The following is a 23032-nucleotide window of genomic DNA, read 5'->3' on the forward strand; positions in this document are numbered from 1 at the left end:
CGTTGGCTGAGGTACTTGAGAGGTACAGGCTCCCTGAACACCTGATACCAAAGATTTCCCTCTAATGTGTAAACCCTCCCATTTACTTTTTAATTCTTACTGAATCTAGGGGGTTTTTCTTCCCCATTGTTTCTTTCATTGTATAATTTCATTTACCAGCAAACCTAAAGTTTATTAGTAAAAGCAAATATCTTTTTTCATCTATCAGTAGAATCCTTCCTGTTGTTTCTTCCCTTCGTTCTTTCTTTATCCCTCAGTGCTGGTTTTATCCACCAGCAGACACACAGCTTGTTTGTAAAGAGAAATCTGCTATTCCTCTCATTTTGAATCTCCTCCAGCAAGTCTTTGTTGGAAAAGCTGCTTCTGACCCGGGGTCTCGGTGGCTGCTGTGTAACAGGGCAATGCTGAGATGTGTGGGCGTTTATTCCTTTCACTACCTGTTATTTTTGGTTTAAAAGGAAATAAAAGAGTGGATGCATCCAACAGTGTATTCTTCTTGCCCATATATAGCATGGATTTTAAGGGGGTGGCATAGTCATGCAACCAAAGGAATAATGATGCTTAAGTGCATGAAATTATTTAGAGGTGAAGGAGGGGACCTAAAGATAATAACTGTGGCACATAAAAGGCTGTCAAAATTTGTGGAGAGCCATTAAACACAGGAAACAGTGATAGCTGTGCAAGAAATTACCGTGCAATGCAGCTTACCTGTGCTCAGTGCTCAAAATGCTTGTGCCCTGAGTGACCAAGAGCTGTGGAAGTTGCCTAGGAGACCCTCTGACATATTACATTGCAGCCATGACATTTTCTGAAAAATCCTATTTCCTTAGGATTTTTCCTCCTGAGAAGCTCAGAGGCCTCAGGAACAAAATGTAAACAATGGTTTACTCTTTCTGTGGAATGCAACAGGTGCATCTGTGATTGGTTACATGCAGTTGTTTTTAATTAATGGCCAATCATGGTCCAGCTGGCTTGGACTCTCTGTCCGAGCCACAAGCCTTTTTTATTCATTCTGTCTTTTGCTATTCTTAGCCAGCCTTCTGATGAAATCCTTTCTTCTATTCTTTTAGTATAGTTTTAATAGAATATATATAATAAAATAATAAATCAAGCCTTCTGAAGCATGGAGTCAGATCCTCATCTCTTCCCTCATCCTTGGACCCCTGTGAACACTGTCACATTACATGTCTATAATGCAATCTTTTTCCACACTTTTGTGGAAGGCTGCCTCTCTGAACACATTCAAACCCCATCTGGACGTGTTCCTATATCTCCTGCTCCAGGTGTCCCTGCACTGGACGGTCCAGCTGGATTTGGGAGCAGAGCCCGACTCCCCCGGCTGTGCCCTCCTGGCAGGAGCTGTGCAGAGCCACAAGGGCCCCCTGAGCCTCCTTTGCTCCAGGCTGAGCCCCTTCCCGGCTCCCTCAGCCTCTCCTGGGGCTCCATTCCCTTCCCAGCTCCGTTCCCTTCTCTGGACATCATTCCATCGTATGAAGTTGGATGTCCTGTGAGGCAGCTTTACTTTACCTCACATCTTACTAATCCAATCTTTGGGAGTATTTTTTTTTTTTCCCCAAAGCTGTGGTGCTGGAAAGGAATAGTAACTTCATGATGATGATGATGATGGCATTTGGCAGAGATGCAGCCACTGGGCTGGAGTGCAGCGTGGTGCTTTCCTGGCAGTTCTGAGCACTGTGCTGGAATTAAAATGTGTTGTATTCTTGTTGTATTCATATTTCTCAAGTCCCACACTGTACCAAGCTGTTCTTCTCTACAGCACAGTCCTTCATGTGTCTTCTCAGGGGCTCCTCCTGGGCTCTCGACCCACCCCTATTTATTCCAGTTACCTTCAAGAGCTACAGCTGCTGCCCAGCTAAGGACTTTGCAGCTTTAGCTCATTTGGAGCAACTCGGACCCACACAGATCTTACAATACATAGATCTTAACAGGGACTCTCTCCATAACAATACATTTATTCAGGCCCCCACAAAAATGCAGCATTTTTTTTGCATGGACACAGCAATAGGAAACCACTCCCAGGGTGGAAATTCACCACTGTGGGGAGATTTTGCCCCCTGCCAGTGAAGGTGGCAAAGGATGCCTCTCTAAGGGCTTCTCTGCCTCTGTGAGTCCCTTCCCAGCATGGCTGTGCCTTCTCCATCATCAGCTTTGACACCAGCTGGGGTCTATATACAAATCACAAATGGGACAGGACTGCTGTGGAATGCGCCTCGAGCTGTTTTGTTTATCAGCATCACTCTCATTACATGGCTATGACAATGGGAAGGTGCCAGCAGCTCACATCCCAGGCAGCAGAACAAGAACTTAATGTCACAACTCACTTTATAAGTCTTTTGACTAGTCACACAAAGCAAAAGCACATTGACAGTAGTTCTATCCAATCACTACAAGCACACATACCTTGGTTAAAACAATGCTTGCTTATTTTGAATACAACACCTACTTGTAAGCCTTAAAACACAATGCACAGAGCTCTATTATTGAGTTTCAAACTTCCTAATATCTTGCTAGATAAACTTTTCTGTAGCTTAGAGAGTTATTCTAGACAAGCATTAATATACAGACCATTGTTCTATTTGTACTTGTTTTTCTACAGTTTAAATAATTTTTCTGCTGACCTATCTCATGGCTGCTGCTTAGCTCTAATCACAGTTCTAATGCCTCTGAGGCCTGCCTTTGCAGCTTTCCCAAAACCCTCTGATTTTCTGGATTCCCACAATTCCCCCTCTCTGTTCACCCAAAAAGAAACCTTCATAACCGTGTTGTTTATTACTTGCGTTTCGTAGCCTTACTATAATATTTTTGCTTATTATCTGCTTAAAGCTTTTTCTTGCTTACACTAAACATTGTTATATCACAATACAGCAATTTAATGCTGTGAGAGTCCAGTCAGTTCAAAGAGCATAAATTACACCTGACAAAAATCCAGGGCAGGGGATGCAGCAGAATTGCTCCAGTCTCCCAAATCCATCAGAGACCTCCAGCATTCACTGGCACCAGGCTGGGCCTTGGATGTGGTTTGAATATTTGTGTTTTTTCCAAGTACCTGATATTTTATTTTTTTCCAATTAGCAACCACAACCTGGGCTGGTAGTGGTAGTTTCAATTTGCAGCCAGTCAGAAGATGAGGAGAGAAAATCAAGTCTGGTCATGCCACGCCTCAGGTTGTCCAGAGGCAAGGACAATGACCATGAGCTCTTAAATCAAGGTTTTCCCCAAACAGTTTAGAAACAAATACTAAAATCCAAAGGGATTTTTCATCTCTGGGCCTGGGAGGCAGCAGGGTCAGAAATAGTGGCTGTGGTCCAGGGGTAACACTGGAACCCTCTGCAGTGTTCAGGGGTGAGTGGTTAAATTGATTTCTGCAGTTGTGGGCCCACTTCTTAATCCCAGGTTGGATTGTGCAGGAAGATTCGATCACAAATTCCTTTCTTACCTGTGAAAGGAGTTTCCATATCACCATGGAGAAATATTTCCACAGTTTTGTGGGTTCCTCCAGCACTCTTGTGACAATGAATCCAGAGAAGGGCACTGGAGGGGTGGAGCACATCCCAAATGAGGAAAGGCTGAGAGAATTGGGATTGCTCAGCCTGGAGAGGAGAAGGCTCTGGGCAGACCTAATCCCCATACCTGAAGCAGCCAGCAAGAAAGATGGAGAGAGAGAATTTAGAAGGACTTAAGGAATGGCTTCACACTGGCACAGAGCAGGGTTAGATTGAACATTGGGAACAAAATTCTTCCCGCTGAGGGTGGTAAGGTCCTGTCAGGTAGAAAGGATAAAAAATATCCTCAAAGTAAACAATCTTCATGTATTTTAGGCCAAAAAGAAATGTCACAGACAGAAGACCTGAAGGATTAAATGGCAAGAAGCTGGAGGAGGAAGAAATACTTCAGGCCCCTAAAACAATAATGGACCAGCTTGGGCTACCACAAATAATACAAGTAGAAGTTGCATTTTATCCATCTCCATGCAGGGTGGTGAATTAGATGCATCTCTTTATCAATCTTTTTCTTTGAAACAAGGCTTAGAATTTTAAGGGAGTCCCTTTCCCCAGAGCAGTTTTCTTCTGCCACCAAAGACAGTATTTCCTTACACTTTGCCCCTGAAGCATAAACCAAGAGTTAGCCTCACCTGGCCACCTCCTAAAAGCACTTACTATCTTGAAAGTCACAAGAAATAGAATATTAACACACTATTCTTGCTGCTCCAGGTGTAAGATAAGGCTGTTTCTGTGTTTTTTTTCAAACAATAGCCAGACCACAGCACTTTAATTTATTTACAGTGCCAGATGAATCTGTGTAATGTGAGAAGAGGAGGCAGCAGCTTGTTGCGTTTCTGTATGGAAAAAGGCTTGGAAGTAGTTAAAAATGGCACAAAACCTCTTTCTGAGAAACCAAGCTAACCAAATGACAGGAGAGGAAGAAGGCCTTTATGACACAGTAAATATTCTTTGAGCTGGCTTTGAGAAGCAGCTCTAATGTGCAACTCGGCTTGGCTCTGGCACCAGCTAACCCCCCCCTCCTTGTGCATCTCCAGGTCACCGTGACTTTGGAAAGCCCTTTTTTGGGGTAGTTAAACCAAATCCACAATCACGGACCTGGAGCCCTCCCGTGGTTTTGGGGGTCTGTAAGCGGACAAAGCGAGGAGTGAGTCACAGCCTGCCTCAGCAGGCCCTTCGCTGTGCATGCATCATTCCTTTCCTGTTTTTCCCTATTTTGTCGCTATTTGGAGAAGGCCAGGAGCCACCAGCACAAGCAGCCAGCCAGGGGCAGGTCACAGAAACCTCTGTGAACAGGGCATGAAATAATCCGAGAACAACAAAGATTTCCCCGGATTTCCTCCCATCAAACTACCTGGAAATGGCCGAGCTGCCGGCAGGGAGCCGCTGAGGGTAGGCCGGGAGATCATGACAATGCTTGTTTATCACTTCATTACCTCCATGAGCAGCAAAGCTGCTCAGAAGTCACTCTGCCGATGGCTCGTTTGTCTTTGGGTGTAATTAATGCAGCGTTTCCATCACAACCCGGGAAAACAAGGTTTGTCAAGTTCCCTGCTCCACACAAACAGCTTCTGCTGCACAGCAAGAGCAGAGGGCTGGGCCGAGGAAAACAGGCTTTCCCTCAGCCTCTGAATGAGCCCTTGCACTGGAGGAGACACAGTGAGGTTTTATTTGTGTGTGCACAGAGAAAGCTGTGACTATCAGATCTGCTTTATTGTTTCTGCAGCAGGCTTTTCTATTTAAAATTATTTGCTACTATCAAATCTGTGACTGTCAGAACTGCTTTATTGTTTCTACAGTAGGCTCTGCTGTTTAAAATTATTTACTACTATTTAAAGTTATTTACTACTATTTAAAATTATTACTACTATTTAAAATTAAAATCTGCACACAAGCACAACTCTGGGATAAGAAATGTGTGTTATGTACCTATGCTTAGTGTAGCAGAGCTTTCCTTCTTCACAGATTTTCATAGTAGTAATTTCCAGTTAGAAACAGAGGAAAGTAAAATATGTTCTGAGACTTGAGCAACTGATTTTCCTCCCCTGGAATTCCCATTAAAATCTGTTTCCTTTCTAGTTTTACACACATGTTGTAGTTTTAACCCCACTTGGCAACCAAAATATGAGGAGAGAAAATCATGAGCCACACACTCACTGGCCCACCAGCTGGATGGGGGAGAGATTCAGAAGCATAAAAGTGAGAAAACTTGTGGGATGAGACAAAAAAAAACCCACAAACCCCGAGATTTGAATTGCTCTTCACTTATGCTACCTTCATACCCAGTATAAATATGGTGTCAAATGAGGGTTTGAATCTTTAAAAATAGTATTTGTATCATTTAAAGCGCTGTAAGTCAGTGGTAAAGCTGTCTCCAGTGGAGACAGCAAGGAGAGAAGAAAATAATTTGGTGAGATTGATGTAAGACCCACAGTCATCACTTAGTACATCATAAATCAGGATAGGTAGGGTGAAATCTTTTTGTCCTCAACCCCAGCTTCACATCATCAATGTGACAGAAAAACTGGGGAGTCTGAAGCCTTTAAGGACACATCCTGTACCAGGTAGCAGTGTCCTAGCTCTCTCCCCAACTGCTCCCTGCAGCCTGCAGTTCAAACTTTGGATATTTCTGGGGGGAAGAAAAACATCCCAAAAAAACCAAACCAAACAAACAAAAAACCCAAAAGAAAACAAAACAAACAAACAAAAAAAAAATCCCAAAAAAACACACACAAAAAAAACCCACAAACCCCCCCAAAAACCCAAAAAACCAAAAAAATATTCCAAAAAAACCACCCCCAAAAACAACAAAACAACAACAACAACAAAAAAAGGAAATCTGGCATGGGGCACTTCTTTTGTCAGTCACTTGGATTTGGCAGTTTTGCTGTTTGTCTGGGTAGAAACCTGATTCCTGTAAGCACAGTGAGCTGGACAGACAGTGGATGCAGGACAGGCTGCCCCACAGGAGCCCTGTAGCTCCTGGAGAAGAGAAATTCTGACCTGGTGTTGAGCCACAGCCTCTTCCAGAGGACATAAACATCCTGCCTCATGCAGGTTAATTTTGTGGGTGTTTGTTGAAAACATCTGTACATGCTCCTGGTACTCCTTATGTTCTTACAAATTGTTCTTACAATTGAAAATATTCCAGAAGAAATGATAGAGTTGAGATAGCTATACTAATCAGTTAGACTATGCTTTCCTGAGTACATTTTTGTGACAGTGGTCACAAGGGTCTTCAGGGTGAGAGAGAGGCGAGAATGTTGACTCCATGTTCAGAAGGCTTGATTTATTATTTTATGATATATATATATATAACATTAGACTATACTAAAAAGAAATAGAAGGAAAAGTTCTCAGAAGCTTGCTAAGCTAAGAATAGAGAAGAATGAATAACAAAGATCTGTGTCCCAGCAGAGAGTGAGAGCAGCTCTGCCATCAGTGGTCAATAAATCCAAACATCCACAGGAGACCAAGCACGGATCCACCTGTTGCATTCCACAGCAGCAGATAACCATTGTTTACATTTTGTTGCTAAAATTTCTCAGCTTCGGCAGGAAAAATCCTAACGAAAGGATTTTAATGAAAAGATGTCTGCGACACATTTTATTGTTAAATTCCACATTCTTTTTCTCTCCCACTTCCCTAGGTTTCACACTCTGGATATTGCCGCCGTGCATGACTTTCCCTTGAGCACCACTCACCATTTCACATCTGTTTTTTAAGTCTGCTCCTTTGTCAGAGCCTGGGTCCCCTTTAGAGACAAACTTCTGCCATGGCACCAGAGGTGTCACAGAGCCCCAGGGCTGTGCCTGGGTCACAGTCCTGCTCAGATCACTGGAGTGGTAACAAAACCTGCATGTGGCTGCAGGGGAAATGGGTGCTGCACGTTTTGGGGACATCCAAGCCTGCAGGAAAAAACCCTTCAGTGCCACAAGTTGGTACAGAGCTCATGGTAGCCAGGACTGAAAGAAAACAGACATTCTCCAACCTTGAAAACTGGCCTGGCATTAGATTTCGTGAGCTGTGGGGACAGAAGGGAATGCCCAAGCCCAGCAAAATCAGTTCTGCTCATGCCATGCATTGCCCTGTGCTGCTCTGGTGTCACAGGCTGGGACACTGCCCTGCTGTGAATTTCATTTTCCTACTAATGATTCCATTGGGTACGTTTCAAAGGGACCCAGCTCAGCTGAGTTTGGCCTTCAATTTCACTTAACTGCTGTGGGTTTCTTTCTCTTCTGACCTCTCTGACTGCGTGCTGTGAAGTGGCTTCAGCAGTTGAAGATTTGGGTAGTGGGAGTGTGGTTCATCCCAGAGAGCCTGAATGGTCAGGCTGGAAAATTCCCTCAACAACCCCTGAGAGAGAAAGACAGAAAGAGAGAGAGAGAAAGGGAGAGAGAGAAGCTCTTAGGAGAGAGAAAATATTTGTATAAATATTTCCTTTATAAAGAGGATATACCCATTTCCTGTGTAGCTAGGATACATCCACATGCATGGCTCGAATTGAGCAGAGCCAGAGGAGTTCATGAGAGCTGCTGGAAAGAAACAAAAAGACTCCCTGCATGGACACTGGTCAGGAGCCACCCACCCGTGAAGCTGAACTCTGAGTCCTTCAAATCGCATCACTTTGTCTGTTTCTGAAGCTTTCTTTTGCTCTCATGCCAAAGCACCTCTTGGAATAAGCTTTGACCCACCTCAGAGGACAGGGAGTAAGTGCATTTTGCCTAGCCACTGCCTGTGAAGGCTTGGCTCAGAGCCACACAGTCAGAAAGTCACTTTACATTTTAAAACCAGGTTTGAGAAGCCCTGCAGCCAGCCAGCAGCCGAAGGACGGCAGGCAGTGAGGAGATAAACTGCAGAGGTAACAAAAAGAGGGGAAAAGAAGAGAAAGGGAGGGGTTTTTTTTCTTCGCCTGGCATAATAGCAAGCACACCTGGGGAAAAGGGTGTGCAGCTGCCTGGCTTTTTCATGTAGCAGAAGGTAAGAGGAGAAGAGAAAACAAGAGCTGTCCCCTTCAGGGAGGGTTGTGCTGACACCCTCCAGTGGAGAGGCCAGTTGTGGCTGGGAAGACAAGGAGCAGAATTAATGAGGTTTTCAAGGCTGCCTGCACTTTTTGCTGTGCTATATACTCCTCTGGCCATTAAAGATTAAGGAATGCTGTTTCTCCAGCTTGTCATGTGGACCTCCTGTTCCTTTTTCAGAGGTCCCAAAGCAAATTGTGGGCAGAAGCTTTTGCCTCCACGGCAGGCTGCTGCTAGGGCCAGGGCCACCACTGCTGTCACTGACTGAACCCCGGCCAGCAACTGCTCACTCACTGTCCCTGCAACCCATGAGTTTCATCACTTTTACCCTTCCAATTCTCTCTGGATTCTCTGGGGAGAGAATTAGAAGGGTAAAAGTGATAAAACTCATGGGACAAGATAAATACAGTTTAAGTTTAAAAAAGTTTAAAAAAAAAAAGTTAAAAAGTTTAAGATAAATACAGATTTTTTTTCCCCTCTCCCCTGGAATTCCCATTAAAATCCATTTCCTGTCTAGTTTTATACACATATTGTAGTTTTAACCCCACTTGGCAACCAACCATTACACAGCCACGCACTCACTGCCCCACCAGCTGGATGGGGGAGAGATTCAGAAGCATAAAAGTGAGAAAACTTGTGGGATGAGACAAAAAAAACCCGCAAACCCTGAGATTTAAATTGTTCTTCACTCAGTGCTACCTTCATGCCCAGTATAAATATGGTGTCAAATGAGGGTTTGAATCTTTAAAAATAGTATTTGTATCATTTAAAGCGCTGTAAGTCAGTGGTAAAGCTGTCTCCGGTGGAACTGCAAGGAGGGAGGAAAATAATTTGGTGAGATTGATGTAAGACCCACAGTCATCACTTAGTACTTCATAGATCAGGCCAGGCAGGGTGAAATCTTTTTGTCCTCAACCCCAGCTTCACATCATCAATGTGACAGAAAAACTGGGGAGTCTGAAGCCTCTAAGGACACATCCTGTACCTGCAAAACAAGGAATTCATTCACCATGGGCAGGCAGGTGTTCAGCTCCACCAAGGTGGTTTGGGAAGACAAAGCCATCACTCCAAACACAGCCCCTTCCTCCCTCTCCCCCCAGCTCTGCCTGCTGGCCCCAACACCATATGGTCTGGAATATCCCTCTGCTCAGCTGGGATCAGCTCTCCCAGCTGTGCCTCCTCCCGAATCCTTGTGCATCCCCCTGCTGGCAGGGCCCTGTGAGAGGCAGGAAAGGATGATCTGGTGCTGTGCAAGTCCTCTTCAGCAGTAACAAATAGATCCCTGAGTGTGGAAACCCTCCCTGAGTAACCCCTGATGGGGAGACCCCTAAAAAGTTCTGTGCCAGGATTGAGAGACAAACGGAACTTTTGGGGGTTTTTTTTGGTCTTCAGGTTGTTGTTTATTTTTTCTCTTATCAACAGTTCAGCCCTCCACCTGCACACCAGACTTAGTGTACAAAGAGAAAGGCACCAAAAGTAACAAGACACACAGGTTCAAGGTCTTTTAAAACTGTTTTGTCCAATTAACTCTTAGAACAAATTTTGTTTCTACCTTTCTACCAATAACTAATTTTCCTCTGCCCACATTTGCATTGTGGCTCTTTCTAACCAACCACTCTGTGCTCCTGACACAGCAGAAAATGGAGTAGATGAAGAATCTCGGGGTCTCTGCTGGTCAGAGTGACCCCAAGAAAAGTTAGAAAGTCTCTTTTCCCAGATTGGTGCTTGAAGAAGGAGTCAGAGCTCTTCATTTCCTGGTCTCAAGGTTGTTTATTGTATCTTATCCATAAAATTCTCTCTCCTGTCCAGCCAAGGTATGCTCAGCAAGACAGTCTAAGGCCCTCTGCCTGCCCCAGGCCAGTGTTATCTTTTTGTACTCAAAACTATGTGTACAATATTTACAATTACTTTCCAATATTTTTTACCTCTGTTAGACGGTGAGTTTCTACTCTAAACCAATCTAAAAGTGCCAACATCACCCAGAAGATGAAGGCCAAGAAGAAGAAGGAGAAAGGCTGGACACGCCCAGATTCCCCAATCTTGCCTCCTGAACCCCCAATATATCTATATCTGAACCCCCAAAAAATCTATATTTCCACCCTGTGATAAATTCACTATCATTCTACTTAAACTGTCATGGTTTGTAATTCTTCAAACAAGGTTGGTAATTGTTTTTTCCAAGGGCTAAATTAAAGGCACTGGGGTCTGGGACTCTGTGCCAAGGTCTCTGAGCCCCCTGGGCAGGGTCTTGAGTCCCAGAGGAATTTCGTGGGTTCGCACAGAAGAACAAAAGGAGATCAGATAACACCCAAAATCCTCCATCTTTTCGTCTATCTACCTCCATGTTAAAACTCCAAAGCTCTTTTTCACCCTGTGATAACCTGTACTACAATCTACTTCACACACTCGTAGATTCCAGTTCATCCCAAAGTCTTGGAAGCTTTCCCCATGGACGAAGGTTAAAAGCAGTATTCATCTGGGGATCAGGACTTCTCAGGACAGGCAGGGAGACATTCCCTGTGCCCTGGGTTCCAACACCTGGGCTGCCAAGACTGTTTCCAGCACAGAGCCAAAACAGCCCTGCCCAGCAGTCTGGAAGAAAATTAACTCCATCCCCGCCCAAAACCAGGTAATAAATGCTGGTCCACCTTGCAGGACACAAGGTCCCTAAAGCTCCTTGCAGCAAGGATTAGCTGCTGTCCTCTTAATGGGCTCAGGAGCTGCTAATCCTGGTTTTGTGCTGGCTCGGCCTCCTCACCCAGGGCGGGCACAGGCTCTGCGTGTGCTGCTGTTTGTGCAAGGAGCTTCTCCAGGGAGGGCTGAGCTCCTGCCGCCCTTCCTGGCTGGAAAAGCGCTTGGATGGCGGCTGGAAAAGCGCCCAGCTGATGGCACTGTGTCCCTTCAGTCTGCCCGGCCCGAGTATGTGAAATACAAAGCTGTGTTTTAGGTACATACAGGCAACGGGTGTATTTGTGATTGTGATATGTGTGGAGACCCACCATGGGACAGTTGGGAATTCTAATAATAACTGAGGAAAATAAAGCATAGAAGAAGGCCTTTTAACCTATCTTTTTTTTGCAATTAACCTTAGTTGATTTAGGAGCATTGGAATTAAAGTGTTGAGGATGTTGCTCTTTGCTTGTAGTTAATCCTTAAAGAGCTCTGCAATAATAACCTTTTGAAGTATAATTTTAGAATATTGCCTGTATCCTTGAAACTATAGCTTTGGAATATATATAAAGGAAACATGCTTATCTCACACCTTAATAAAGCAGAGAAAAGCAGCTTGAGAAAGGAAGATGAACATCCCAGCAAGGATTTGGGTTTTCGACCAAGGGAAGCTGGACATCACTGTTATGAGATTTATAGTCCCTGCAATTAAAAGGTGGACCCACGTCTGGGGAGCTGGACCTCCCCAGATTGGATTCTTCTTTCTTCTTTCAGAAACCAAACCACCACCACCTGGGATACTCCTTTGAGATACATCCTGAGAAAAACTAAATCACAACAGTGTATAGAATTGTGACGTAAAAATTGGGAAACTGCTGATGAGTAAAAATTGGGAATAGAAACTGCTGAGAAAGCTGATGAGTACCCCTATAAATACCTGTGAGCCTCAACTATCGGTGTGCAGTGGGAGGGAAACATTCCCCCACTGTACCCAGCGCTGTATTGCTCATACTTTACCATATTAATTAATAAACAGATTGCTGCTGGAATATTGGCCTAGTCAAGCTTCTCATTCATAACAAGGAGAAGGCGATGCACCTTTTTCCCAGCTAGAAAAGCTGGCATGACTTTTGCTGACCAAACAAATCACAGGGTTTAATTAATCCGCTGGGCATTTTATATTTAAAAGTGTTTTTACCCAGATCCTCCTGGGGCCATGCGTGGCTGCAGCTCTCTTCAGAAGAGAACCGATGAATCTTGAAACAGAGAACTGCTAAAGGAAGTTGCTAACAACTATTTGAAATTAATCAGGTGTGACATTATGCAATTATCAGGTACTATTGAGAAAATGTCTGGAATGTCATGGCCACAGCCTTTAATTCAACCACTCGGGCCAAGGCCTGGCTTGTGGCTTTCCAGTACTTTGGACAGCTTTGTCAAAGGTCTGAGGAGCAAAGACCAGCCAGAGAGATGGAAGGTGTGAATTTTCCAGCATTTCTGCTGCCTTTGACACGGCCTGCACCATCCCAGGGCTTCTGCCACATCACCACAAGACCTGAGTCTGGGTTTTGCCTCTGAATGAAACAAAGTGCTGCTTCTATTTGTGTTTTTTGTTGTCTTGTGGAGAGTGCAGTGCTAACAAGGGACCCTGCATCTTCCACCTCCACCTTAATGGTACTTGAAGAGTGAAATTCAAACCAACCCAACATAAGAGTCCTTGTTTAAGTAATTTTAAGGTGAGATGGTTAAAACCACTTGAAAGTGCCTTTCTGCCCTCCCCTTTGGCTTGCTGAAGGGGTCAGAGCCCAGAGCAATTGAAAATCCCAACAAGACATTTTATAGGGATTGGTGCCCCTGGTTTCCTCCACAGAGAGAGGAATTGGAGCAGGGATGTGCAAGGAGGTAGCAATGCACCCACTTTAACTGTTGCCAGCAGAAAGCAAGGAGATTAGAGCTTAAAATAGCTACAGAACAGCTATTTTACAGCTTAAAACAGCTGCAGAACAGCTATTTTATAGCTTAAAACAGCTGCAGAATAGGTCATCGACTGATCTCATAAAAGGCAGGGCAGAGATTTCAATACATTTCCCCATCAGGGCAAGCCAGAGTTGGAGACAGCTTCCATTCTTTTTTCCCTTCTCTCAGGTGGTATTTAATCTGTGAGACAGACAGATTTTATATCTGGCTTGACACACGACAGCGAGAAAGAGGGAGAGGTGGAAAGGGCGGAAGTTTGTCCCAGGTGTCAGGAGCAGGGTTGGGGTGTGCAGCCGTGGCTGTGTGACACCTCAGGTCTGAGATGGAGGAGAAGTGACCTGGAGGGAAAGTCTGGGTGGAGGAGTGTCAGAACCCAGGGAATTCCTCTGGCTGCCCTGGAGGACTCCAAACTTTTCAGGGGGCTCAGAGTCCTTGGCACAGAGCCCAAAACACCTGTGGGTTTGATCTTGACCCATGGAAAAAACAATTACCAACCTTATATTAGGATTTGCAAGCCACAAAAGTTTAAGTACAATGATAGTGAATTTATCACGGGGTGAAAAATAGATTTTTTGGGGTTTTTAGAATGGGGGTTCAGAGGCAAGATTGGGGAATCTGGGCATGTCCAGCCTTCTCCTTCTTCTTCTTGGCCTCCATCTTCTACTGTGGTTCTGGCACTTTTGGATTGGTTTAGAGTAGAAACTCACTGTCTAACACAGGTGATAGGTATTGGGAAGTTATGGTAAATAATGTACATGTAGTTTTTAGTATAAAAAGATAACACCACCTCTGACGTGGGCAGTGTGTCTCTGACTGTCTTTCAGAGTGGACCTCAGCTGGACAGAAGAGAGAATTTTATAGATAAGAAACAATAAACAACCTTAAGAATGAAAACAGAAAAATTCCTGACTCCTCCTTCAACTGCCAGGCTGGGAAAAGAGATTTTCTAACTTTTCTTGGGGTCACTCTGACCAGCAGAGACCCCGAGAGAGGGGAGGTGTGGATCACACATGGTGTGCAAGGCTGGGACCATGGACTTGGTCTTGGAGGATGATGGGGCAGCAGAAAAGAGAGGGAGGCACAACCAGGTGAGAGTGTGGGGGAGAGAAGGGGCTTAAGGCAGATGATGGAGAAGGAAATTGTCAGCAGGAGGCCACGCTGAGTTTTACACGTGGCATGAAGACCTCCTGAGTGTTCAAAGAAAAGAAAAATTTAGGACTACAGTGGTTGAGGTAAGGTACAAAGCAAAATTCAGGGTGTGTGAGCCTGGGGGACAATAAGAGGACTACTAAAAGGTTGAAAGTTGCATTTCTGCACTTCTGCAGAGGCAGGGTTGTGTGTTCTTGTGGGCCCTCTTAGAAGAGGAGCAGTGGATGATGGACCTGACCCCTGAGCTTCCCAGATCTTGAAGGGCTAAATATTGGCAGCAAGAAGAAAACTCCACAGTAAGGTTGGGCATGATAAGGTGACACAAATCTGGGGAGCAGGAAATGGCCATTCTGACCCTTCCTACTCTTTCTGTAAATGGAAAAGGCAGAAGATGAGCTTTGTGCCAAGGGCTGATCCTCTGCCACCTCTTGGAGAGCAGTTTGGTCACACAGGTGCCTGGAGAGATCATCTCCTGTTTCTGGGCTGGAATGAAACAAACTTCTCTGCTATTCTTTATTTCTGGCAGCACTCTGGGCACTCTGAGTCACACAGCCCACCTCACTCAGAACAGGGCTGTCCCCAGCAGCAGCTGCTCCGGGAAATGCCTTTGAAGACTGGAGACTGATTATTTGGATTATATTTTTTGATCAAAGATATCATGTCATGGGCTCTCAGGGCACACTAACAGCCCTTTGCTGGTTTGTTAGAGGCCTAGAACAGATGTAAAAAAGAGCAGTGGAGGAAAATAAAACAGAGGAGGGAAAAAATATCACTATTTCCTTTCAGAGAGTTGTACTCAGCCTCCGGTTGTAACAGTGGGGAGCAGCATTGCTGTGGGGCTTCCAAATCCAGGGGCTGCTGTGTGTCCTGCATGCTGTGGGAAGCAGTTGTACACTGCCAGGATGTTAAATTAGATTCCCTAATGAGCTCTGAGCTGCCAGGGAGATCCAGCAGTCCCAGAAAACTCAATTTGCAAGGATCTGCAGCAGAATGAGCAGGTCTGGTTTGGTTTCCTGATCATGCATAGGGTAAAGAGCAAGCCAGGAGTGTCCCAGAATAATAAGTATGGGTCAAATGCAATTATTTATGGAGGATTTTACAGAGCTGGGCCTAACACTGTGTGGCTGCAGGTCCATGTGGGCAGCCTAAAACCTTTGCAGGTGGCTTTTATAACCGTGCCCTCCTGTCTGTGCTGGGACAAGGGTAACACACAGAAAATTTGCTCCTCATCACTGGTCTGAGCACAGCACCCTGCAGGGAAATCCTTCTTGCTGGCAGCCCACGATGAAAATTCCTTCCTGGCTTCTTTGTGACGCTGCTCAGATAAACACTCAGTGAGTTTCAGGGAATTTGCATTTGCTGTCATGCTGTTTCCACGCCAAAGTTACTCAGCAGCCTGTTTAAAATGGGGTTATGATGAAGCATTACCATACTCATTGGTTTTATTTGCTGTTTAGTCGTTGTGTATTCCACAGCCACGTCACAACGGCTGGCAGTGTAGATTATATTTCCCATTTCTTCTCTGTAATGAAAAATTACTTAGTGATACAATATAATGGTCATTATTTTATGGCAGCTGGGGAGGACCAAAGCCCACTGAAGCTTTAGCATAGAAAAATTCCTGGAGAAAGAGTCAGGTTTGGTGTTTTGTTACTATGACACCGATCCATACCAAAGCAGGTGCCATGGATACCAGAGCGCCTAGAAACATGTAAACCAGAAGGTCAAATTTTTAGCATTTCAAGGGAAATGTAAAAGATATCAGCAATTAAATAAATAATCCTTCCTATTTACAAGTGAGGGAATGTATTGTGTGACAGCCAAACTGTTGCGGCAACCCTTTATATAAAGTTAATTTGCTTTGATATTATCTTTCTCCCCCCCCCCCAGCATATTTTAACAGATCATTGGGAATTGTTTCTCAGAATTTGAGGGGTTGATGCTCCTGAGTGCCCCGATGAGCCCTGACCCCAAACTGGAGAGCTCAGAATTTGGATTTGTTCTCCTGCAAGAAGAATTTATTAACAGAGACTGGAACAAACGGCCCCAACAACAGACAAACACAAAAATATTCGTAACAGTCAGCACAAAAGTATTTATAAAGTATATTGTTATAATGAACAAACAAACAAATAAGTAAATAAATGAATATACCAAATACAGCAATATACCCAATAAGCAAATATACCAAAAACCAAAATTTCATAGCAATAAACACAAAAATATTTATAATGAATAAAAAAAAAAAAACAAACAAATATACCAATATACCAAATAAGCAAATATATCAATAATCAAATTTTCATAGCAGTAAGCACAAAAGTATTTATAACAAACAAACAAACAAATAAGCAAATAACCAATAACCAAAACCCAATATATCAATATACCAAATATATCAATATACCAATATACCAATAACCAATATACCAAAAACCAAGATTTCATAGCAATAAGCACAAAAATATTTATAATGAACAAACAAACAAATAAGCAAATAACCAATACCCAAACCCCAATATATCTATACCAAATATATCAATATACCAATATACCAATAACCAATATATCAATAAGCAAAATTTCATAGCAATAAACACAAAAATATTTATAACAAGTAACACAAAAATATTTATAGCAATAGACAAAAATATTTATAACAATAAACAATTATACTAACAACCAAAAAAGCATAACAAAAAACATAAAAATATTTATAACAATAGACAAAAAATATTTATAGCAACAAACAAACACAAATCCAATCCTAACACTAAATACCCAGTCCTAACACTAAACACCACCCCAAGCTCGTGCCGTAAGCCAGCCCAAGCTGAGGTACATCCCCATCTCACAATCCCGGCTCCGGCGCTCTCCCGGCGCACTCAGAGGATGGAGAGCGCTCGCCGCCCGCGCCTGCTCTGCCCGCGGAACCTGCGCAGCTCCTCCCTGAACGCCGGGTGCTCCATGGGCCGATAGTCCCGGGGCTCGCAGTGTCCCTGCAACCCACGGCTCCATCATCCCCTCCCGTGGCAGGGAAGATGCCCAGAGCCGCCCCTCCCCGCTGCTCTGTGCCCCCCATCCATCCATCCCTCCATCCATCCATCATCCATCCATCCATCATCCATCCGTCATCCATCCATCCATCCATCCATCCATCCATCCATCCATCCATCCATCTATCCATCATCCATCCATCCATCCATCCATCCATCCATCATCCATCATCCATCCATCATCCTTCCATCCATCCGTCCGTCCATCCATCCATCATCCATCCATCATCCTTCCATCCGTCCGTCTGTCCGTCCATCCATCCATCATCCATCCATCCATCCATCCATCCATCCATCCATCCATCCATCCATCCATCCATCCATCTATCCATCCATCCATCCATCATCCATCCACCCATCCATCCCCTCCCAACTCCTGCCCTCCTGACCCCGCGGGGACACCGGCAGGCAGGCAGGGACTCACCGGGAACTGCAAGAAGAACTCGCGGTACCCTCCCTTCAGGACGTAGAGCTCGGGGTAGTGCAGCCGTGGGTACTCGTGGCAGGAGCGGTCCCTGTCCCGCAGGAATTTGCACCTGTGGCCGGGCAAAGCCCACGGCATCAGCCCCAGCCTCACTCACCCCTGTGCCCCCCCCCCGTGCCCTCACTCACATTTTGGGCCCCCGCTCAACGGAGAACTCGCAGTGGAAGATGAGGATCACCCTCTTGCTGGCGTGCTGGGGCACGATGGGGCGCTTCAGCAGGAATTCCTCCACGTCCCGCTGCAGTGGCAGGTTGACAGCGCCCTGGGGAGGGACACCAGGCACCTTTTTCCCCTCTTTCTCCAACCTCATTTTCTCCAGGGACCCAAGAACATCGCCCCCAGCCTCCCCCACCGTCATGCTCCTCTTTCCACTTGGGAATCAACCCTTTGTGGGGCAGGTTGGTGCTTTTCAGGGGCTGCCCCATTCCTCTGGGTGGCTCGGGACCCTTCATGGGGGGCTGCTCAACCCCCAAAGGGGCTCTGGGAGGGCTGCTTCACTCCTCTTGGGGAGCTCAGCATCTTTGTGGGAGCTGCTTCACTCCTCTCTGGGAGCTCAGCATCTTTGTGGGAGCTGCTTAATCTCTCGGAGGGTACCCAACAGATCCCGGGGCATCCTGAATCCCTGTTGTCTCTGCATCTGAATCCCTGTTGTCTCCAGGATGGGCTCAGCACCTCTGGGGCTTGTTGGAGGTCGGACACCCCCCTTTCCTCCCAGCCCCGGGGCCACGGGGGGGGTTCTGACCTTGACGTGGCCGCCCTCGTACTCGTAGGGGTACCGGCAATCCACGACGACGCCGCTCCCAATGAAGCTGCTGTAGCGTCCTGACAGCACCGCCGCCAGCTGTGGGGGGACCGGGTCACCAAGAGGGGACACACGGGGCTGGGGATGCGCAGGCGGCCCCTCGGGGGCTGGGGAAGGGTCGCCGTCCTCTTACCGTGCCAGGGGAGATGTACTTCAGGCCCGGGTCCTTGCCCTCCACCGTGGGCAGGAGGTGAGGCTGGAGGAGACACGGCCTGGGCTCAGCTCTGTCCCAGGGGGTGGCACTGTCCCCCCAGCCCAGGAGCCCCCCGTGGCCGGTTCTGCAGCCCCGGGAGGGGAAGGGACAGACAAACGTGCCTGTGGCACGGAGTAGAGGAGCAGCAAGGGGGCTCTTCACCCCGTGCAAGGTCACAGCCCCAAGGCCCCGTGTCCCCAAGCAAGGGCCACCAGCTGGCTTTGAGCTCTCTTTGGCGGCACTGCGGGGCTCCGATGATGGTCCCTGCTTTGATGATGGCCCCTGCCGCGCTCCCGGAGCTGCCCCATCCTGCTGGCCGTACCTTGGAGAAGTCCCCAATGAGCTCCTGGTCATCGCTGGACAGCAGGTTCTCGATCTCCTGAAGCTGGGCAGACCCGCAGGGCTCCAGCCACGCTCCCTGCGGAGGCACCGACCAGAGACAGCTCCAGATGTCACCAGGGGCTGTGGCACAGTGTCCCAGTGCTGCCGGGGACAGGCTGGCTCTGCCCCCACACCTTCCCCATCACCCACCGGCTCCAGCGACGCCTCCCGCTCAGGGCTGCCGGCCGCCCTGCTGTGCCGCTGGGCATTGGCAGGGCTGTCCCTGTCCCAGGGGAGTCCCCGCTTCGGGAGGGGCCCGGCGACACTGCGGGGCACCGAGGGCGAGGGGAAGAGCCGCCGGCCCCGGCCGCGCTTGCCCGGGCGCTGTGGGGAGAGCCCGCGCTGCTGCCTGGGGGTCTGGCAAGCTCCCGGGCTGGAGCTGCTCACCGAGCTGCCCCCAGCCCAGGGACCCCCCCTTCGGAGCCCCCAGGAGGGGACTGTGGAGCTCCATCCACTGCCAAAGGCGGCCACGTACCAGCTTTGCCTCCTCCTTCTTCATCACCGGCGTGGTCAGCGGCTTCTCCATGCTCTGGGGCGGCGGCAGCTGGGGGAACTTTGGGAAAAAGCAGAGGAGATCCTGAAGGGGATTTCAGCTGCTTCCCACCCTCGGTTAGGGACGGATCCCGTAGCCCAGGTCCATCCACCTCCCAGCGCCTCGCAGCTTTGGAGCCAGCGTGTTCCCATGAGCCCCCAGCCCGCCCGTCTCCCGCACGCACACGCCTCCAGGGCAGGCTGGAGCGGCAGATGCCACTTCTCCCATCATCATCACCCATCCGTGCTTCCTCCTGATCGCTCCATCCTCTCTCACCTGCAGCCCTGGAGCGCCGCAGGGGCTCTTGGCAAGGAGATCCCTCCTGGCAGCGGGCAGGCGGCCCCGCTGGCCCAGCCTCTGCAGCTTCTTGGGGACAAAACCTTCCTGCAGCGGGGGGACACGGCGTCAGCACCGCTGTGTCCCCTCCCTGACCCCCCCAGGTGTCACCTGGCGCTCCTCACCTCTTCCTCGGGCTGGCTCTGCCGCGCTCTGTCCCTGTGCACCTGGAGCTGGGAGATGTCCTTCAGCACCAGGCTGGCTTCCAGCGGGGGCTGCTGCGGAACGGCCGCGGGGTGAGCGGTGCTGCACGGCCCTGTCCCCTCTCCTGGCGCCGTCCTGCTCGCCCCGGCTCGGCCGGACACCCGGCAGGGTCCTGCAGCACTCACCGGCATGGAGCTGATCCTCTGGTGAAGGAGCTTCCTGCTGCGAGAGCCGGGAAAGGAAAGCGTCGAATGACTGCAGGTGTGTCCCACCCCTGTGCCATTGTCACCTCTGTCCCCGATGTGCTCAGGGTGGGGTAAGACCTCCCCAGGGCTGTCACAGCTTCCCAAAGGGACCTGGGGCATCAGCACTTCCAGGCCCTGAGCGAGCAACAGTGGACTGAGTGGGACCCCGGGAGGGCCATGGGGACAGCCTGGCCTTTGGGACAGGGACAGGGACAGCCTGAGCACGGGGACAGCCCAGACACGGGGACAGCCTGGGCACAGCGACAGCCTGGCTTTTGGGTCTGGGACAGCCTGGGCACGGGGACAGCCTGGCATTGATGTCCTGCCGCAGGGACTGAGCCCCCTGACGTACTCTTTGAGGGCTCTCCCAAATTCCGCGATGGTTTTCTGGAAGCTGTGGGAAGAGCAGAGATGGGATTTACGGGGGGTCCATCCGCGTTCCCCCCCAGGTTCTCACCCCCAGACACAGACTGGGGGTCACAGCCGGGTGCGCAGCCCCCAGCCGGGCTGAGACCGGGCCGGGCTGCTCGGGAGAGGCGGGGCAGGGACAGCGGCTGTCTGTCTGTCTGTCCGTCTGTCTGTCCGTCTGTCTGTCCCCGGGGGGACACGGGGATGGCGCCACTCACTCTTCCTGCGCGGGGCTCTGCTGCGTGTGGGACTCCGGTCCCGATCCTGCGGGGAACAAGGCACAGGGTGTGGGGATGGGGCCCCAGCCCGGGGCAGGACGGGCCGGGCCGGGAGCCGCGGGTGGCAGCGCCGTTGGGAGCAGCGGTGCCGCACGGAATGTCGCGTGTCGCCAGCGGAGCGGTTCCCGCCTGAGCCCCGGGCACGGGCTCCTGCCCAGCGCCCCCCAGGAGCTGCCCCGCCGCCCCCACCTCGGCCAAGCCCTGCCGGGACACCCCCGATCCCCCTGCGACACCCTCGGCACGACCTTGGGGCGCGTCCCTCACCTGCATCCCTGGGCCGCCAGCACTCCCGGGGACGGGCACGGTCCGAGGCCAGCGGCTCCGGGGCCAGGGCGTGCCACAGCCGCCCGTGTCCCCTCCTCGGGGTGTCCCGGAACCTGCGGGCGGTTGGACGGGGAAGGGTCAGTGCCCCGGGAAGGAGAGCATCCCAAAAGCGCCCTTTAGTGTCCCATGTCCCATCCGGGGTGTCCCTGGGCAAAGCCAGCACGGCCCGCCGGTCACCCCCTCACCTGTCCGGGCTCTCAGCCCCGTCCGGCGGCAGCGGCGGCAGCGGGGCCGAGCCCGGGGAGGGCAGCGGGGACACGGGCCGCCCGCGGCCGCCGCCGCGCAGGGACATGGCCCGGGCGAGCGAGGGCCGAGCTCCGGCAAGCGAGCGGCGACGGGGGACAAGGAGGTGGCAAGGAGCGAGAGGTGAAAAGAGATGACGGGTGAGAGGTGGGGGCTGGTAAGGAGCGATAAGAGGCGATAAAAGGTGACCAGCGGTGACCAAAGATGGCCAGAAGTGACCAGAGCTGATCAGAGGTGACTAAAGATGACCAGCAGTGACCACAAATGGCCAAAGGTGACCGGAGGTGACCAAAGATGACCAGCAGTGACCAAAGGGAGCCAAAGGTGACCGGAGGTGACCAGAGCTGACCAAAGGTGACCAGAGGTGGCCAAAGGTGACCAGAGCTGACCGGAGCTGACCGGAGCTGACAGGTGGCACCGCTCCGCTCCTGTTTACAGCAGTAACAGCAATAACAACAACAGCGCACCCGCAGCCAATGGGAAGCCGCGGCGGGCGCGAGGCGGTGCCGCCGGCCAATGGGAGGTGCGCGGAGCGCTTGGGGGCGGAGCCGCAGCCGAGGGGGGCGGTTTCGGAGGGGGAAAGGGGGCGTGGTCACACTGGGAGGCGGGGCCAGTGGGGAAAAGGGGCGGGGCCAGTGGGTAAAGGGCGTGGCCGGAGCGTGTCACTGCAGGGAACACTCGGGCAGCCCTGGTGGCTCTCGCGTGTCACCGGCGGGGCCATGGAATGCTGGCTTCTACCCGCCCCTGACAGCCAGTGCCACATCCAGTCCCACAAAAGCAAGGCTGAAACCTTGGAGGTTTTTATTGGTGGAGTTTCTGTTTTTCAAGGCTCACTTGCTCCGTTTTCCTGCTGAAAACTCTTAATTTTTGTATTAAACTTAACCCAAATCTGTTAATTGGCACTTGTGCTTGAGGGCACTTGATTTCTTTGCTCTTGCAAATGTACCCTTGACATTGAGTCCCTGGTGTTTATTATTTCCTGCGTGGTTCCAGCCTGCCTCAGTTTCCTCATGGATGTGCCCAAACAGTTGGAATTTTAAGAGAGGTAAAGACTGAAGACGGAAAAAAAAAATAATCATAATCTAGAATTAATCCCAAGCATTTGACTTGACTGTGCCTCCCTTTTCTCCCACCTGGAGATCAAGCCTGCCCAAGGAATCCAAACCCTCTCCATGGGAGTTTGGAAGGCTCCCTGTTGCAATGCTGAGAGCCAGCAGCTCTGACAAAACCCTGCAGAAAGCACCACTTCCTCCTGCTCACACCAAATT

The 23032-nt window shown here is 49.1% G+C and overlaps 1 protein-coding gene across 1 annotated transcript; it reads right to left on the bottom strand.

Moving 5' to 3' along the window:
- Nucleotides 1-17223: 17223 nt before the first annotated feature.
- On the bottom strand, nt 17224-21813 carry LOC131095714 (M-phase inducer phosphatase 2-like). Its single transcript, XM_058043771.1, has 15 exons — nt 21707-21813; nt 21462-21574; nt 21138-21183; nt 20864-20905; nt 20452-20488; nt 20248-20337; nt 20063-20170; nt 19730-19807; nt 19405-19578; nt 19196-19291; nt 18814-18876; nt 18621-18719; nt 18007-18140; nt 17819-17930; nt 17224-17337 (listed from the first exon to the last, which is right to left on the bottom strand). Exons 1-15 carry the CDS (start codon nt 21811-21813, stop codon nt 17224-17226), a joined length of 1413 nt encoding a protein of 470 aa, XP_057899754.1.
- Nucleotides 21814-23032: the final 1219 nt, after the last annotated feature.

The sequence above is a fragment of the Melospiza georgiana genome, chromosome Z (genome assembly GCF_028018845.1).
Source record: "Melospiza georgiana isolate bMelGeo1 chromosome Z, bMelGeo1.pri, whole genome shotgun sequence".
NCBI classification, from domain to species: domain Eukaryota; kingdom Metazoa; phylum Chordata; class Aves; order Passeriformes; family Passerellidae; genus Melospiza; species Melospiza georgiana.